This window comes from Trichomycterus rosablanca, chromosome 26 (assembly GCF_030014385.1).
Source record: "Trichomycterus rosablanca isolate fTriRos1 chromosome 26, fTriRos1.hap1, whole genome shotgun sequence".
In the NCBI taxonomy this organism is placed as follows: domain Eukaryota; kingdom Metazoa; phylum Chordata; class Actinopteri; order Siluriformes; family Trichomycteridae; genus Trichomycterus; species Trichomycterus rosablanca.
In genome coordinates, this window is record NC_086013.1 from 11,291,712 (window position 1) to 11,311,983 (window position 20,272).

At 41.4% G+C, this 20,272-nt stretch overlaps 1 protein-coding gene across 6 annotated transcripts; it reads right to left on the bottom strand.

The window, feature by feature from the left end:
- Positions 1-1,538: 1,538 nt before the first annotated feature.
- Positions 1,539-15,706, bottom strand: ggnbp2 (gametogenetin binding protein 2). Of its 6 annotated transcripts, none has more exons than XM_062988233.1 (15): positions 15,620-15,706; positions 13,781-13,907; positions 12,811-12,891; positions 12,428-12,681; positions 10,337-10,435; positions 9,799-9,912; positions 9,453-9,566; positions 8,442-8,651; positions 8,058-8,232; positions 7,383-7,574; positions 7,140-7,287; positions 6,246-6,371; positions 5,942-6,102; positions 4,445-4,693; positions 1,539-2,404 (listed from the first exon to the last, which is right to left on the bottom strand). In XM_062988233.1, exons 2-15 carry the CDS (start codon positions 13,871-13,873, stop codon positions 2,192-2,194), a joined length of 2,229 nt encoding a protein of 742 aa, XP_062844303.1. In that variant the 5' UTR covers positions 13,874-13,907; positions 15,620-15,706; the 3' UTR covers positions 1,539-2,191. The 6 variants fall into 6 exon arrangements, with proteins under 6 accessions (XP_062844303.1, XP_062844304.1, XP_062844305.1 ...); XM_062988234.1 differs by lacking the exon at positions 15,620-15,706 and adding an exon at positions 15,298-15,394 and having other exon boundaries at positions 4,445-4,690; XM_062988235.1 differs by lacking the exon at positions 15,620-15,706 and adding an exon at positions 15,298-15,394 and having other exon boundaries at positions 1,539-2,383.
- Between the last annotated feature and the right edge of the window lie 4,566 nt (positions 15,707-20,272).

Sequence of the window (20,272 nt, forward strand, 5' to 3'; positions counted from 1 at the left end):
ACCTACAGCACCACTGATATTCACTACTGAGATTCAAACCTGAATGTCAGCAGTCATGTGCTAGCGTAATAGACTGCTGGTATTATTTAGGTACACTTATTTGTTATGTCCATTCATTAGTTTTATAAGCAACACCTACCATACCAGTAGTTAGGAATCCAGAAATCCTAAAAAGGAAACAAGGACACGATACTGACATGATATTAAATAAATGGGACGCACCCACTGTTTTACACGTGGCCAAAGAGTGATACAGATACACTGGATAGAGATTAGACCCAGGCAAATTTTTCTACATACTTTGACCCTTGCTGTATAGCTTTTTGGCCAATTTAATCAGATTTAAACCATGATGCTTCCTCCACCATGCTTTACAGTTTAGATAATGTTTTGGTGTTTGTGTGCTGTGACTATTTTTGCATGTTTTTCTCCAGTGTCCAAAAATTTTTTCTTTAAATTGGATACAATAATAAGTTTTTCTTCTTCTGGTTCACCACAGCAGATCTGGTTTGCATACCCGAGCTGATACAATCAAGTCAAAACATATCTAATTAGGCATTGTCTCAAAGGTTTTTATTATTTTTTTTTTTTTCCCTTTTTTCTTCCCCTTTTAGCACATCCAATTGTTTAATTTGCATCGTGCTTCCTCTCTGTCTATGCCGATCCCTGCCCTGACCGAGGAGATCGAAGCTAACCCACGCCCCCTCCGAAACATGGGCAGCAGCCGGATGCATTTTTGCCACCCACACATTGATGTGTGGCGCCACCTAGCGTTGCATGCGGAGAGACACACCCTAAGGGCACTCTTCCTCATCTCTGTGCAGGCGCCACTAATCAGCCGGCAGACGTCGTAATCGCATTCTGACAGAGAGAGACCCACATCCGGTTCTTTGTCCCGCCCCCCAACTGAGCAACCGGCCAATCGTTGCTCATACAGCCACTCGGCCTCGAACCGGTAAGGCAGAGCTGGATTCGATACTACGTACTCAGAATCCAGCCCTGGTTGCAGCGTGTCTTTTTACCGCTGCGCCACCTGAGCGGCGTCTCAAAGCAACTTTACAGAATCCAGGACCAACAGACCAAAAACCCCTGGTGAGCACGCCGAGGGCGACAGTGGCAAGGAAGAACTTTCTTAAAAATACAGGAAGAGACCTTGAGAGGAACCAGGGACCCCCTTCCTCCTTGGGTGGACTGATGCCCTTCCTGATGCAACCCTCCTTATATTATCAATGATTGACAGAGAGTGCACTAGCAAATGCATCTTTCAATGGCTGGGTTGTTCCGCCATCTCTTCCTCCGGGCATTACCCGATCAAGTTCGTGCAGAAACTCAAACGGCCGATAGCACTGCCGAGATTTGAACCCCGGATCGCAGAATCTGAGCAGCAGTGGGCTAGCACCAAGCTCCACCCAATGGTCTTACTGCATGATCCAGTTGGATCAGTACAGTGCAATGTTATCCTTTACAATAAATGCACATATAAGACTGATGACAGCTGAAAATGTGGGTGTAAAACAGAAAACATCGAAACCTCTGGATGCATATTAATAAATATTCTTTATTAAGTCAATTTTGCACGTTGCGCTCAACATTACACCGAAACCTTCTTACAATTGAATGCTCATCTCCGAGTAAAATCTTTATATTCAGATATTTTCATTTCTGTACACATTAACTGGTACAACAATCCATCACTAAAACCAAAGTGTCACAGTCGATGAAAGAAACAGGTAAAATGAATAGAAACGGTATACGAACGATAAGTGATCGGACAGACGTTATCTGACACTAGAGACAGCCTGCAAGCTTGAATCAATTCCACCGTGCTATTTTAACCCACTCCATAAATCACATATCCAAAATCGAGATGAACAAACCCCAACCGCCAGTGAAGGAGAGAGGGGGGGGGGGGGGAAAGGGAGTGATAAGAAAAGGGAGTGATAAAGCATAGACAGTAAAAACAAAGGCAAGGAAGAAACGAAGGAATCGAGATGATAGATGTGAGAAAGATGGAGGTCCCCATTTCCCCCCAATGAACAAAAATAAACTTTAACAAACATTTCTAGAATTAATTCTATTTTCCATCATATTTCACCCCGCCCCACAAAAGAAAACACAAAACGAAACAAAAACAACTCGCCACTGAATGGTGTAATGGAGAGCATTTTTGCTGTAAAATTGGATGTGGTGTTTAGTTGACACTTGTATTACCCAGACACTCTTCTCTACACACACTGGAGTGACAGTATTTGGTGAATCGGTCCTTCAGGTGTTGCCGGTACTGGTCTCGTGTGCTGTAGAAAGACTTGTTCTCCTCCACAAAGGACTGGATCTCGTCCTGTGTCAGGCAGTTGTCTTCGTCTGAGGACGCTTCTGCTTCATCCTGTTTGTCCACATTTAAAGACTGATTTATTTATTAGGATTTTAACGTCATGTTTTACACACTTCGGTTACATTCATGACAGGACAGATAATTACTGGCTACACAAGAGATCATTTTAATGTAAAACACAGTCACAGACAATTTTCTATCTCCAATTCACCTCACTTGTATGTTTTTGGACTGTGGGAGGAAACCGGAGCACCCGGAGGAAACCCACACGGACACAGGGAGAACATGCAAACTCCACACAGAAAGGACCCGGACCGCTCCACCTGGGGATCGAACCCAGGACCATCTTGCTGTGAGGTGACCGTGCTACTCACTGAGCCATTGTGCCGCCCCAAACTCCAAACAGAAAGGACCCGGACCGCTCCACCTGGGGATCGAACCCAGGACCATCTTGCTGTGAGGTGACAGTACTACTCACTGAGCCATTGTGCCGCCCCAAACTCCAAACAGAAAGGACCCGGACCGCTCCACTGGGGATCGAACCCAGGACCATCTTGCTGTGAGGTGACAGTGCTACTCACTGAGCCATTGTGCCGCCCCAAACTCCAAACAGAAAGGACCCGGACCGCTCCACCTGGGGATCGAACCCAGGACCATTTTGCTGTGAGGTGACCGTGCTACTCACTGAGCCATTGTGCCGCCCCAAACTCCAAACAGAAAGGACCCGGACCGCTCCACCTGGGGATCGAACCCAGGACCATCTTGCTGTGAGGTGACAGTGCTACTCACTGAGCCATTGTGCCGCCCCAAACTCCAAACAGAAAGGACCCGGACCGCTCCACCTGGGGATCGAACCCAGGACCATTTTGCTGTGAGGTGACCGTGCTACTCACTGAGCCATTGTGCCGCCCCAAACTCCAAACAGAAAGGACCCGGACCGCTCCACCTGGGGATCGAACCCAGGACCATCTTGCTGTGAGGTGACCGTGCTACTCACTGAGCCATTGTGCCGCCCCAAACTCCAAACAGAAAGGACCCGGACCGCTCCACCTGGGGATCGAACCCAGGACCATCTTGCTGTGAGGTGACCGTGCTACTCACTGAGCCATTGTGCCGCCCCAAACTCCAAACAGAAAGGACCCGGACCGCTCCACCTGGGGATCGAACCCAGGACCATCTTGCTGTGAGGTGACCGTGCTACCCACTGAGTCATTGTGCCGCCCCAAACTCCAAACAGAAAGGACCCGGACCGCTCCACCTGGGGATCGAACCCAGGACCATCTTGCTGTGAGGTGAAAGTGCTACCCACTGAGCCATTGTGCTACCCCATTTAAAGAAAGAAGGGAAAAACAATCTTAACCATAGTACAGACTATTATGGTGTAAGAATGACTGGTGTGGTGTCACACTAAGTTCCACGGCACTCCACACCACCCCCAACTGCACAGGCACTCGGACCAGTCCCGGAGATTGCATACCACAGCGGCATCAGTAAGCAGCCCATTCCGGTCTTCCCTCCCTCAAACACGGTCAATTGTGTCTGTGTGGATACCGGGTCAAGTCAGTGGCTCTGCTGAGATTTGACCTTGCGAGTGGTTTGCTAGAGCGTTAGACCACTGCACCACCCTGACTGCCCAAGTTTTAATGCTAATGCAAGGTTCCCTGGATTGCCTAACAGGACAGAACTGGCCCAAAGAATGCAGTAATGCTGGCCATAATGCAGCCTGGCTCTACAATTAAAAGAGGGTGATAATCGAGGCTCGTGCAGGTGAAAGAAAATGCAGCCGGCTACTGCACACGTGCCGGAGGGGGCGCGAGTCAGTCACAGCTCTCCTCAGTCAGAGCGTAGGTCAACATCAGTAAAGATGCAGATTTACAGTTAACCGTTCTACGTTTACATCAATCGTTAAGGTAGACTATGCTGTGTATTGAAGCTTCCATTTATTCTATCTATTTATGAGTGTAATTTAATGACTTAGTGAAATGTAGCACTTTTCTATAAAAATGAATGAAACCCACATTTCCCCCTGAATGAAGTAAGGCCCTAGTGATGATATCTAAAAGTCTCATGTAGATGAATAATGCAGTACATCATAAGCAGAGGCGCACTCACCAGCAACTCAATGAGGGTTTTGGTGGGGCAGTCTCCCTGTGCACAGGTAGCTGGTGGCGAGGGGAGTAAAAGGCCACTCTGCTGCTGATGCACGCCGACACAGACAGACGAGTCGCAGCACCTCTTTGTGCAGCTTGTGTCTTTGCAGTGCTGTGTGGACGTACAGGAGGAGACACCGGAGTTTCCTGAGCCTGAAAAGCCTCTGCAACCGCTGTCTGATAAGCATGTATGCGTCTTCAACCCATGCTGCTGAGGAAAAGAGGAAAAGTACAAAGAATTAGACATAAATTCAAGTGTTTGCACAAATAGCTTGCCAGGCAGTACATGATCAGTGCTTATTGTTCATGTGCTTTTGACCTGTGTGAACCGTTACTGCTTTCATTATCTATGCTAACTGACTTGTACTTTAGACATGTTGAAACATGCCTCACTGCTGCACCAGTACTGTCACCAGCACAAACGGTGACCATCAGTGTAACGAATCAGCATAATTACATACAGTGATTTATTCACACAATAGGCTGGAAGACTGCTTTTACACAGGCTGTGCCATTGTTTCCTATGGCGTGAGCTATTTGCGCTTGCCGCTGTGTTTATATGTTCAATCGGACTGAACTTTTGACCCAGTTTGGCGCCAACCTTTTCAAAGTGTTGCCAATGACGTGACTTGTTTACATGACAGTCAGAAATGAAGCACAGGCATGGCAGACAGAAAATGATTCTCATCGTTTCATAAAACACTGAACTGTTGGATTCAACAAAACATGCCAACTAATAAACTGTAAATCGGGGAGACTGGGTTTTCATTTTAGATAGAAATCGTGCATTTACTAATGCCTAAATTAGCTTGTGGCACTTCAATGCAATTTAATATACCCTTTGATTAAAGCAATAAAGTTTCATGAACACACTTCCTTTTGTATTTTCTCATGTCTCCAAATGACGACGGTTGCCAGAGTGTTCTTGTTTTAACCCTCATGTTGTCCTAAGGGTCCAAAATGACTCACCAATATGATTATCAGTAAATAAAATCCTAAAGTGACCCCAGATACTCACAAAGTTATTTCATAATGCAACAAGCTGTCTTATTTTAGGGGCATAGCGAAGACAGGACAGGAGAAGTATTTAGAATGTTAAGCCTATACAAGGGTTGAACTAAAATACATTTCTTACAGAACAGCATGTGAACGCATCGTCATGTTTTTAAGCTTGGCGCGGACTGGTACAGCCAGCAGAAGTGGTTTTGCCCTGATCATGTGAAAGCCTTAAACGCTTCGGTAAGCGTCAGTAGTGCAAAACACAGCCTAATGCATCAGATCTATTAAAATACAACTAAATTGACCCCAGTTCTGATATTTTAATTGATAGTTTTGATGCTTTTGATGAGCATGTTTCAAAAATACACTGGCAGTTTTCAGTCGTATGCAAATACAATAATGTACCCAAAAAACCCTCAGCCCTGAAGAGCACCCACTAATAAACCACAGTGTAACTCACATGATCCTTGTCACTTGGCAAGCCTTTGCTTTTTCTTTTCTTCTTCTTGTTGTTGTTTTTGCCCTTGATGTGTTCTTCAGAATTGGCCCAGCACTCAACACAGCTGTCTATTCCATCTTCCTCTTTGTCCTCAGAGCATTGGTGGCTACATGAACACTCACCTGCACAGACATGTAACGATGTAGTGCCTTTTAAACATTGTTAATCATGGAGGTTAGTATGGGCACTCATTTCGTTCAATAATTTCATAAATCCTTAAATACAACTAAATGACACGTTTGCAGCACTGCATCAAAGCTGGTACCTGTTTGGTCATGGTTACACATGCCCTCAGAGCATGCCACATCTGAGCCTTCCCTGGAACTTGTCTCACTGCCCTCCATACTGGAGGAGTAGCCACAGTCACTGCCATTACTGCGAGATGACAAACCTACACAGACACACAAACAGCATTTTAAATGCATGTCGTAGCACCTCTGATAAGAGCAGGGACCACTGGATTAACATGTTAACTTGGATGATATTCTTTACATAGCAACTTGGTAGCCACATTGCTTCTCTCTCTTATTGGGCTGTAATATGTATAATATCAATAAAATTTGTATAAGGTAAAAGCATAAATTGCAACTCTTTTAGACCTGTACTTAATGAAAAACACGACAAAATATTCATGTTTGTATATATTTTAATGGTAATGGTTGAGACACTTTCTAAAAAAGTTGGGACGGGGGGGGCAGGTTTGCCACTGTTACAACAACTTTCACTTAAGAGGTCTGTAATCGTTTGGGAACTCTGGACACCCCATTCCTCTGTGACAGAACACTATAGCTGCTCAACAGTCTGGGGTCACGTATTTTGAGTGAGAGACATGTACTGACTGCAGGCAGGACAGTCTAGCATTTGCACACTCTTACAAGGAAGCCATACTGTTGTGGAATGCGGAATACTTATTTGCTCGGTGTTTGAAGACCTTGTCTATGGCAACATACGTATGTTGCTCTAAAATGCATGTGACCAATAAAACCATCAACATTTTTTTAAATGAAAATACCTTAAAAAAACACTTTGTGATGTCATACACACTCTTGGCCATTTCGTTTAAGTAATATGTTGTGTTTTTTATAATTCCACAGCCAATAAAATCCCAAAACAATAAATCCTCCCAATAGAAGTAACCGACTGTTGTAGTGATCAATACCTTTCTTGCTTTTGGGTGAGCCTAGGATGGAACTGTTGGGGCAGCTGCAAGGGGAGCTCTCGATGGGCATGATCACCTCCACACTGCCTCTTGACTCCTCACTGCTTTCACAGGACTTACAGCCACTGTCCACTGACTCTGCTGAACCCTACATAGAGAGGAAACAGTAAGGATGTATTTATGGGTGTGGCAACTGTTTATGAAGTAAATAGTACCAGTACCAGTACAGAAAGGCATTTCTACCTCGTCCAGGCTTTTCTCTTTGTAGCCCTCAGCCTCTTGCTCAGACATGTCGAAGGCACACTTGTTTTTGCGCCTGTTCTTGCGCTTCTGGCGCTTCTTTTCCTGCTTAAGCTCTTTGGCTCTCTCCTCCTCAGACAGCTCCTCACAGAGCTGCTCCAGCCGGCTGATTCCCTGCACCTTTTCCACTGCCATCTACACAAACACAGTAAAAAAAATTTGGTCATTTAAAAGCTTTAGACTTAAACCACCACACACAACTTCCAAACATGGCTTTACCATAATTATATTCACACCAGGTTGTCTGTTTGGAGGTAAACAGTTACTGGCTGAAGCTTAAAATGCACTTTTAAAGTCAACCATATACTATTCCATTGGTTAAGGGATATTGTTTTATAACAAGTCACACTGGACCAACATGATAATGCTATGTGGTTTGGGACACTGTAAGTGCCTAAAATGCAGTCATGCTTATATGTATCAATTTTCAATAATGCTCTTTAAGTTCTAGCCACACCCAAACAAATCTAGCATTCACTTTTGACTTTATGACTGCCTTTCCTTATCCATTTAAAGCCTTTTGTAAACTTCTCGGATTGTCTCGTGATTCAGGCTTCAGTGTAGAGCAGAAGAACATACTTTGGTAAAAAAGTCAATTCAAAACTCGGGTCTCAGTACCTCGAAGCTTTTGCGCAGGGCGTCAATACCGAGGTAGAACAGAATCTGCCATGTCTGCTCTTCTGCACGCAGCTTCTGCCAGATTCGGTGGAGCCGCTCGTATAGATGGATTCCCAGACATGTCAACACCTCCTCTTGTGCGACGTCTATGGTCTTAGCGTGCCTTTCTCTACGTCTGTACATAAGAATGATCAAGTTTAAAAGCACAATCATTTCGCTCACACAGAATCCAGCACTGTAATCACATTTAATTTACTACAGTTTGCTTAGAAATGAATTCACTGGGTGAAATCACAAACCTATGCACTATTCATGCAATGCACTACTTCCAAATAGCACAATGCCTTTTTGCCATGCTAGACTAGACAGGCCTAGCTAACTTACTCGTATCCTCCTGCAAACTCAGGTTCGGCACGGCCCAGCAGGTGAGCGATAAAATCGGTCTCGCAGCAGACGTGGATGTGGTGCTCGTGTGGGCAGCAGCGCAGGCCTTCGTACAATGCAGCGCAGTAGCCTTTCTCCTTACTACTGTCCAGTTCACCCACCAGAATGTTGTAAGCCCTTAGCACCTTGTTCTTGCAGTCTGTGCAGAACCTGAAGAAATGAAAAAAAAAAAAATTAAAGTAAATAGCAGGATCCATGTACAATATTAGAAGTCAAATGTGTACTGCAAAACGTGACTAACAAATAAGTGATGCATATTGTATGGAGAACCGGTTCTAAATCAGCTATCGGTTAACATTCGACTAATGATGTTTATCTGTTAAAGGAAGTTGGCAAAATCTGCTAGTTAAAACATGGTCTAAGAAGACTGTACTGTAATCTGCAAGTTTAACCCTCCTGTTATGTTCATTTCTCGTCAATTTGACCCAGGGCATGTTTAATTATCCAAGTGTCAGAAACCAAAAAAACCCAATAATCATTGTTTATATCTCATTATTAACTCCCTCTGCTTGGCTTAATAAGTTAAATCAATGAAGTTTCATACCAAAAAATACTTTTAACTATATCTTTTCAGATTTTGAAACATAAGACGGGTCAATTTGACCCGTAAACATAACAGGAGGGTTAAATTAAACATATTCACATTGTCTGTGAATAGCTTTCTAAAGGTGGCTATTCAGACATACAATGCTTTGACTGTATATGAGAAGACTAATGGTTTTGTTTGGAAAAGTGAAACCAAAAGTGAAATACCAAGTCGCATATAAAAACAAACAAAGCAATTTGATTATATAACCATTTATTGTAAACTATTTATTGTTAAGTTCTGTTATATACACTGAAAATGTCCATAATTAGGTGTTTAAAGTCTGGCTGTCCAACACTGTGGCCATTAAAATCTACTAAATATTAAAATCTAGTAAAATTCTATTAAATATTTTAAAAATGTACCTGTGTTTGCGCAAGTACGTTTCCAGAGTCTCCAACAAACAGGCACTGTCGATCAGAACTACCTCGTCCCGGCATTCCTGAGACATCAGCTCCCACACGTCCATCCAGCTCCCTCTGCAACACAGTCAATCTCCAGTGTTACCAAACATACAACAGTCACTACAGCTACCAAACAACCATGTTGAGCAGCATTAAACAGAACAGCCTTACATTTGAAAGATTCTGAACTTAAACAAGAGCTTAAAGTGACTCCCTTCAGTGCATCACAAAAGAAGAACTGTACTGTACATTTCCAAGCCAAGAAATGTTCCCATGGCGTGGCTTTTGGAGAAGCCGTGCTGCCTACCTGAAAGGAGTCTGAAAGGGTGCAAGGCTGAAAATGATGCTACACTTCATCTCTTTTCTGACTGCTGCTGCATTTTCTCTTCCTGACACTAACTCTCTGTCTGCACCTTCCACTCTACAGCATTACAAACAAACCACTACTTTCAATACACATGCATTAGCATGCCTCTCACACAATGCAACAAAGCCTGCAGGCATTGTTCATCTTGTTACTTTTAATACGATGAGGCTTTAGGGCAATAAGGGGCAAAGGTGGATGGCCAAAACAGCCTAGTCATTGGCACTTGTCAGTATGCTCTCAGCACCAGTCTCAAGCCTGGATAAAAATAGGAGGGTCCACAAACCAGGCACTACTAGAAAAATAATTAGTAAACTTCAGTTCAGTACCATGTCTAACAGTGATCAGCAATTTTGGTCATTTTTGTTTTAGAAAACAGAAAAGCACTGACATTGTGCATGCAAAGTTTTAGATAGCAACTAGGTCTTCTTCATATTCATAAGTAGCTTAAAACAACTGCAGAGACTTAAGTGTAACTTACCCTAAAGGCTTGGGCTTGTGTGTGTCTAGGGAATGCAACTGACAGCGTTTGTTCTTTTTGCTTTTTGGAATGGCATCTACCACATCATTCAGTTTTGACCTGCAAAAGGGTTAATATGTGTTAATGACACTGATCCAAATAAGTAGCACATACACTCAGTGTGTCACAAAAGCAGAAAAAAAAACATTCAAACATTTTACAAGTTGAAATGGTCGTTGAAAAGGCGAATAAGTTGTATGTATGGCAGGTGTCTTTCACAGGTCTATTACACTAGCCCACCAGGACTGAGATCCAGGATCGATTTTTAGTGGCCAGGAACATACACAGATTTGCTCCCAGTGTTTCTGGGGGGATCTGGATGTGCCACGACCTTGACCAGGATAAGGCAGTTGATGAAAATAAAATAAAAATGAAATATATGATGTATAGCAATACACGATATGCATAAACCACTAATAACATCTGGTCAATGGTAGTCGTTTAATGGTCTCTTTTTATTTATGAACAAGGTGGACCACTAGTCCTAAACCTGCAGCAAATTACCTGTAAATGTGTCCTGAATTTGTATACGATAGCTCTACAGGGTGGGCCATTTATATGGATACACCTAAATAAAATGGGAATGGTTAGTGATATTAACTTCCTGTTTGTGGCACATTAGTATATGGGAGGGGGAAAACTTTTCAAGATGGGTGGTGACCATGGCGGCCATTTTGAAGTCGGCCATTTTGGATCCAACTTTAGTTTTTCAATGGGAAGAGGGTCATGTGACACATCAAACTTATTGAGAATTTCACAAGAAAAACAATGGTGTGCTTGGTTTTAACGTAACTTTATTCTTTCATGAGTTATTTACAAGTTTCTCAAGGACCCTCAGTTTACACAGAACATTTTGTTCAGTGATGAGGCAAACTTTTATGTGAATGGTGAAGTTAACAAACAAAACCACCGCTATTGGTCTGACACGAACCCACATTGGATAGATCCCTCCAAGACTGTTGGAACACAAAAATTGATGGTATGGTGTGGTATATGGGGTACAAAGATAGTGGGGCCATTCTTCATCAATGGAAACCTCAAGGCCATTGGATATTTGAAATTGCTACATGATGATGTGTTTCCCTCTTTATGCACTGAAGCTGGCACGTTCCCTGAGTTTTTCCAGCAAGATGGTGCACCACCACATTATGGGTGTCAGGTCCGAGCATTCCTAGATGAACAGTTTCCTGGAAAGTGGATTGGTCGTCGTGGGCCAGTTGAATGGCCCCCAAGGTCTCCCGATCTGACCCCCTTAGACTTTTATCTTTGGGGTCATCTGAAGGCAATTGTCTATGCTGTGAAGATACGAGATGTGCAGCACCTGAAACTACGGATACTGGAAGCCTGTGCTAGCATTTCTTCTGCGGTGTTGCTATCAGTGTGTGAAGAGTGGGAGAAGAGGGTTGCATTGACAATCCAACACAATGGGCAGCACTTTGAACACATTTTATAAGTGGTCAGAAACTTGTAAATAACTCATGAAAGAATAAAGTTACGTTAAAACCAAGCACACCATTGTTTTCTTGTGAAATTCTCAATAAGTTTGATGTGTCACATGACCCTCTTCCCATTGAAAAAACTAAAGTTGAATCCAAAATGGCCGACTTCAAAATGGCCGCCATGGTCACCACCCATCTTGAAAAGTTTTCCCGCTCCCATATACTAATGTGCCACAAACAGGAAGTTAATATCACCAACCATTCCCATTTTATTTAGGTGTATCCATATACATGGCCCACCCTGTACTATAAAGTAATATCTGACTAATGGTTATATGTGGCCCATAAGCTACTGTCGTACTGTTGTAATGCCCATAGCAACAGATGATAATTAGAAAATACTTCTTAAAGATAGAAACCTGAGAAATGAGTGCAGGTACAAAGTAGGTGGACCTAAAATGCCAAATGGAAGTTATGTTGATATTGTACATAACTCTATTTTCACATAAGTCCTGCTATTAATATGCCTGGTTTGTTTATCAAAACACTCTTATCAAACACAACAAAACCTTTATCCCACACCCAGCTGTATAGTGGCACAGCTCTTTCTTACCCATGGACGTAGAAAAGTGTGTAGAGTTTGCGGGGGTCTGCTAGGCAGGCCCTAGCAACCGACAGCACACCAGCTGAACCAACGGTCAAAGGTTCAAGTGCAAAGTAGCCAGAGTCTGTGAGCTGGGAGAACAGGCGCTCAACGCTGCGTCTGCAGCCGACGCATGGCACTAGCTGCGAGAGCGCACTGAACACTTCATGAGACATCACCATCAGCGCCATGCTCAGGTCCTGATGCTTAAGCATGCCGTGGTGCTGCAAAAATCAAAAGAGCAAAGTCTAAATCTAAAACAGCTTTGTATATTGTACATGTATTATTGCCTAAATATCACCCTGCACCAGGGCACCACCAGACTAATCAAGATACTGGCACGATAATCTTACCTCAATAAACTTCTTCATTTGAGAACTGTTGATCTGATGGCGCTCAAAGTCCAATATGGTGTCAGGAAATTCCATGACCATCTGTATGACATAAGAAGAGCGTTTTGCTGAGCATGCACAATTACTACAGCCTGACATTTAAAAGAGTCATTAGAATTTAAATACAGGTCAAACACACTGTCCACCAGTATATGGTGAAAGGTACAAATATTTCTCAGCAAATTTACTTTAATTAAAGGCTGGATATTTTTCCTTTTTTTTTTTTTTTTGGTAAGATTAAGCTAATTCATCAAATTACTTATAACACAGTTACCCGTCTTTACCGGGGTGCTTATAATTGTAGAGGAGACTGTATGCTTTGAGGACTACTATTTACTTTCTTTACCTGATTCTGTGTGGGTGTGTAAGCTTACAGTTTGTTTTATCAACATGAATTAAAATAAACTAAATAAACTGAGCTAAATAAAGTTTTAGGTGATACCCGTTTCAAAATGATGTTGATCACTCCTCAAGGTCAGACACATTGGCACTTGAGAGTACATTAAAGGCTGAGCTACCGTGTGTACATGTATACAAAGGATTTTGTGATTTTTCCAAATTCAGTCCACCCTTAGTTCCTACTGTATAGTTAGCACATGACGTTGTCTAGTGAACAAGGGTCCTTAAGAATTTAAAACACAGCCCAACAGATACAGAGGCAGGACAGAATCTGTGGACAACTATGAAAGCATTCTGTTTTTGAAAACACATGCTCAAAATTCAAAATATGTTCTGTAATACTGTAAAGGAAAGACACTCGAGTCTTGGTCTATTGTGCTAACCCATCACTGAAACTGGGTCTCTTGTGACCCTGACTAGAATAAATCATTTAAAGAAAATGAGATGAATTTAACAAAAGAAACTGTTTATACGGTTAGATCCAGTCGAACAGCATGACTATTTTATTAAGAAACAAAAGTAGCAATCTTACTGTGAGTGTGTCATCGATGTACAAGGGAATTTGTCTCGCGAGGAAAAGGTAGTCCTCCTCCCCATCTCTGCAAACAGCTACCAGGCGCGCCATGTCTTTGTCCTAGTCGCGGTCAGCGTTGTGCTGCCTGTGTACAGAAGAAAAGCCAACATTTTTAAACAATTCAACATGGGGATACAACTTTTTGCAATATTGATGAATTAGCTAATTGGATTGAATTATATACTTTAGGTCTTTTGTACCGTGCACATCTACTGCAATGTTTCTTACAGCTAACCTCCTCAATAGTAATGTTTAAATATTTTATTTCAAAAGGAACACAGATTAGGCAAGGCTAAGGTTTAATGGTTCTGTTTCAGGTACTGGACTAGTAATCAGAAGGTTGTCGGTTGAAGTCCCACTGTTGGGCCCTTGAGCAAGGCCCTTAACACTCAATTGTTTCAAATGTATTCGGACATCGCTTTGGATAAAAGCTTCTGCTTAGTACTATAAATGTTCCAAATGAGCAACGACAAAGGATCCCGGGAAGATGTATTGAAAGCTAATGTATTGAAAATAAGAGGCCGCACTGTTGACTTTTGTTTTAGCAATGTGCACAGTTTAACATTAATGCATTTTCGAGATGCACTTTCTTAATAACTCTACTGGTGTTCCAGTTAACAAATCAGCAAGTAAATATTGTCTTGTATTGTATTACTGTCCTACGTTATAGCTCATAGATAAAGAGCTTAGCTTCTAACACACTAGCCTGCATTAGCCAGCTTGCTCGGAAAATAACGCCTAGCTTTGCATTTTATATTTCTTTTTCCCCAGAAAATCCTTCAGTTCCACATATTCGAGTCAAAATTATATTTAGGGCAGTAATGTAACTAAAAAAATGTATTTTATATCTTAGATAAACGTCTGCAGAAACTCGGTTTGTGAAGCACGGATACCAAGCTAATGTTACTTAACCAGCGGTTGCTAATCTAGCTGGCTAACTCATATTCCCCCTAAATAATAAAATAATAAATTTCACACATTTTCGCTTAATAGTGTGGGAAAACGTCGTGTTTTATAACCACATAAGCGCTTTTAAAAAAGCATTAACAACTAGCGTGCAGCTTGAGCGGTAAAAATCCTGAACCAGAGCTAGTTAATATCAGTCCTGATGTGCTGTCGATGATAAGGCTAACTAGCTAGCTGATGCACGGTAGTCATAAATATTGGCTATTTGAATTGTCAGGACGCCAAATAATAAGCAATTAAATGCCACAATATTTAAAAAATAATTAAGTCCAAGGCGTTGTCAGATTATGCAGTGTGACTAGCTAGCTCGTTATAAACGGGAAGCTAACTAGCAAAGCTAACTGTAGCAGTGACGGATAGCGCTACGTTAAATAGCTAGTTGGCTGCAAACTTCTATTATTTGTACTTTCGTAATATTCGTAATAAAAGTAGTAACACAAACGATAAAAATTTACACACACGTGTATAAAATAAAAAGAATTAAACCAAGTGAAGCGTTTTTTCTTTACCTCCACAGGTCTTCAGGATGTGACCGACCGATACCGGATTGTCAGACAACTCCTGACACACGAAGGCCACGTCCCAAACCCCAACACAACTGAACTAAATAGGGTGCAGAATTTGCACACCGCCGCTACAGTTTTGACGCACTACTTAGTACATAAAGTGCGATTTGAAACGCGACCCAAGAAGACGCTATTAACCAACAACCTACTCGACCTAAGTTCAGCATTACTGCTAATACTTCAGACAAGAGGTTTTATTTTAAGGTTACTTACATATCACAAAAAAATAACACAAAACCGGAATGCACACAGCAGTCACACTTACCAAGTTCTTAAGTTGGTATATTTTTTCTATCCAAAAACAAACAAGTGCGACACGGAGGCGTAGTTAGCAACCGAATTTTCTAGTGCCCTTTGGCTTCGATGACGTCAAATCGTAGTCCCATTCTCATAAAGACGCAGGAGCTGCAGCAGCGGTCGTCAGTAGAGCTTCTTTTATTTATTTATTTATTTATTATTATTTGTTTTATTTAAAGAAATAGTATACAGTAAACATAACAGTTCACATAATATATATAAACATATTACCAAAATGTGCTTTAACATTAATACAACAATAACCAGTATTTGTTCAGTATAGTTCAGTATATGTCCTATATGTCCACACACTCACATTTACTCATTCTACACTTAGTAGTCAATCCAGCCACTTTATGTTTTTGGGAATGGCGTGGCAAGGAGAAGCCGTCTTGCTGTGTGACACCTACAAAATGCTTTCTTGTATCTATTCACTGTGTGCACGGTCCAGCATTACCTCATCATAATTATAATTACAATCATAATTAAGGCAGGGCAACACACATAATTCACTTAATCTATTATACCTTGGAGCAATATATATAGAGAAAACCCACAGACACTGAGAGAACATGCCAAGCTCTTCACAGACAATGACCAAAAGTGAGGCTTAAAATTCCCACCACAAGTTTCTTTCATAACCAACAGATGAATATATATATATATATATAAAGATGAGAGAGGTCTGTAATTTTCATCATAGGTACACTTCAACTACGAGAGACAAAATGAGAAAGAAAAAAAATCCAGGAAATCACATTGTAGGATTTTTAAAGAATTTATTTGTAAATTATGGTGGAAAATAAGTATTTGGTCAATAACAAAAGTTCAACTCAATACTTTGTAACATAACCTTTGTTGGCAATGACAGAGGTCATACGTTTCCTGTAAGTCTTCACCAGGTTTGCACACACTGTAGCTGGTATTTTGGCCCATTCCTCCATGCAGATCTCCTCTAGAGCAGTGATGTTTTGGGGCTGTCGCTGGGCAACACGGACTTTCAACTCCCTCCACAAATTTTCTATGGGGTTGAGGTCTGGAGACTGGCTAGGCCACTCCAGGACCTTGAAATGCTTTTTACGGAGCCACTCCTTCGTTGCCCGAGCGGAAGACCCAGCCACGTTCCATCTTCAATGCTCACACTGATGGAAGGAGGTTTTGGCTTAAAATCTCATGATACATGGCCCTGTTCATTTTTCCCTTAACACGGATCAGTCGTCCCCTTTGCAGAAAAACAGCCCCAAAGCATGATGTTTCCACCCCCATGCTTCACAGTAGGTATGGTGTTCTTGGGATGCAACTCAGCATTCTTCTTCCTCCAAACACGACGAGTTGAGTTTTTACCAAAAAGTTCCATTTTGGTTTCATCTGACCACATGATATTCTCCCAATCCTCTTCTGGATCATCCATATGCTCTCTGGCAAACTTCAGACGGGCCTGGACATGTACTGGCTTAAGTAGGGGGACACGCCTGGCACTGCAGGATTTGAGTCCCTATCGGCGTAGTGTGTTACTGATGGTAGCCTTTGTACTTTGGTCCCAGCTCTCCGCAGGTCATTCATCAGGTCCCTCTGTGTAGTTCTGGGATTTTTGCTCACCGTTCTCATGATCATTTTGACCCCACGGGATGAGATCTTGCGTGGGGCCCCAGATCAAGGGAGATTATCAATGGTCTTGTATGTCTTCCATTTTCTTACAATTGCTCCCACAGTTGATTTATTCACACCAACCTGTTTGCCTATTGTAGATTCACTCTTCCCAGCCTGGTGCAGGTCTACAATTTTCTTCCTGGTGTCCTTTGACAGCTCTTTGGTCTTGGCCATGGTTGAGTTTGGAGTCTGACTGTTTGAGGCTGTGGACAGGTTTCTTTTATACAGATAACGAGGTCAAACAGGTGCCATTAATACAGGTAACGAGTGGAAGACAGAAGAGCTTCTTAAAGAAGAAGTTACAGGTCTGTGAGAGTCAGAAATCTTGCTTGTTTGTGGGTAACCAAATACTTATTTTCCACCATAGTTTACAAAAATGGTCTACAATGTGATTTCCTGGATTTTTTTTTCTCATTTTGTCTCTCATAGTTGAAGTGTACCTATGATGAAAATTACAGACCTCTCTCATCTTTCTAAGTAGGAGAACTTGCACAATCAGTGGCTGACTAAATACTTTTTGGCCTCACTGTATATATATATATATATATATATATATATATATATATATATATATATATATAAATATATAAATAAATAAACACTAAATGCACTTTAGACCTTGAAAAATTTTATTAATTGATTTTTTTAAATCAATTTTAGAATTGCCAGAAACATCCCTGGGGCTACTGCCTTGCAAATGTGATTAAATGTTGAATATCCTGAATAACCGGCGCACCAAGTTATGTGTCTTTGCACACTGGCCTTAAATACATCATTGTTAAGCTCGTGAATTTATTTATTTTTTCAAGATGGTGCAATCACACACTGCAAGAGTGCAAGAGTGCAAAATATTGGAAACCAGGAATAATGTATTCATTTAAAAAAGTAAAAGTAAAACTAGTTGGACCTGCCTTCACCAGCAGAAAAGCTATACTTAAATGCTATTATACAAGCAGTGAATGGTTTGTGGTGGGATGTTGATGCATTCTTGTAGTTGTTTGTGGACTGAGGGAGTTCAAACTCAGGTTCCAGAGAAAAGAAATAAACTAGCTAAGAAAAATTTGTTATTTTCTACCTTATGTGCCACCTATTAACACAGAATGACTGGAAAATGACATAAAAATAAAAATGAAATAAAACACACAAAGACCAATTGACAAAACAATGGATTTTACAGTATCCGCTTTTAGACTAATTCATCTGGGACCAGGCTTGGACCAGTTGTTTTGAGAAGAGGCAGGTTAGGACATAACAGTGGATTAAAGCCAGTTGCCGGGCACATCGATATTCAAAGTGCCCAGCGTCTAAGCTCCAGACCCAGCAATCAGGGCAGATTGCTACCTGTAGATGAAAGAATGAACTTTTGAATACATGAAATGTATATTTACTCCTACTGAGATATGTTTGTAAAGATAAAAACGTACTTCCAGTCAACAGTTCTGCAACAGTTTATTTCTGACAGTCACAATGTCATTCTGCTGTGTAGCAAAAAAAAAAATCGTTTCTTGTTCCTACCTCTTAATTCTCCACCTATGATTGCAGTCAGTAAATAGTTCAATACTTATGTATGTACGTACGCACATATGAGAGTAATTTTTGTGTGTGGGAAGGCTGTTACTGGGAAACTGTCCCAGAATTATTAGAGCTGAGTGCATCTGATTGTAGGTCTAAAAAAACTGTCAATAATTTAGACATCTCCATGTATGAGTTTTTTTTTATTACAAAATCATGAATATATGACAGCTCGGTCATAAATATTTGGAATTTGAATATTACATTATATTGTAAAAATGTCAGTGTTCAAATAGACATTTCATCATTTGATAGAAAAAAATTTTTTTATATACTTTACTGCATAAGTAATACAAATAAAAACCTTAAAAACTGTAACTTAATCATATTGACAAGCATTCTCTGCAGTGCATATAGTTACTTCTAATTTCAATTCTCCTGATAAATTCATGCTGGAGCTTCCGTGTCACTATCCTGCTGTGATAGACAAAGCATCTCATCTCAACATGTTTTTTTTAATTCCATTCACTCCTGGGCAAAAATGGGCCGAACCCAAAATTTGTTTTAATGGTCAGAAAATAAGCAATAAACGAGAAAATGCACTCCTAAGAGCTGTACCACAATCTCTTCACTTCAGTGAACTGTTGGTGGGAAAAGGTGGAAATAGTGTAATTTACTTGTATGCAAAGATACATTCAAGAAAAGATTTAAATGTCTAACAATTCTGAGTGTTCTAAATTTTCCATTGTTTCGTAAAGGATTAGAACAATTTTGGGTTTGGCCCTTTTTGGCACTGAAAAATGGTGAGTGTTTGGGTTTGCTTTCAGAGCTTTTTTTTTTTGCAATTTCCCCCCCCAAGTTTCTCCCTAATCTAGTCGTATCCAATTACCCTGATTGCATTAAGCTTCCCCTCTATCGATACGACCCTCCACTGCTGACTGAGGAGTGCTGCAACTGACACACGCCCCCTCCGACACGTGTGCAGTACCAACTGCATCTTCACTGCAGATCAGCTTTGTGCACGGAGAGCCACACCCTGGGCAAAGCGTTATTCCTCGACTTTTTGTGCAGGGGGCATCAATCAGCCAGCAGAGGTCATAACTGCATCAGTTATGAGGAGCCCTTTCCCACCCTGTGCGAACGACAGCCAGTCGTTGTTCATGTGGCCGCCCAGCCCAGCCAGATGGCGGAGCTGAGATTCTACATGAGGAGTTCGAAATCCTAGTTCTGGTGTGCTAGCAAGTTTTACCACTGTGCCACCTGAGCGGCCGAGACTGCTTTTTTTTTTAACTTAAATAGATGCAGTCAAACAAGTCCTATTTATATGGACACAGAGAAGTGACCAGCTGTAAACAACAACAACTACAGTCAATAATAGAACTCAATGAACTTCATTAAATGCCATTAAATGTATGTCTCTCATAATTGTACATAAAACACTGGCTTCAACTGTGTGTGC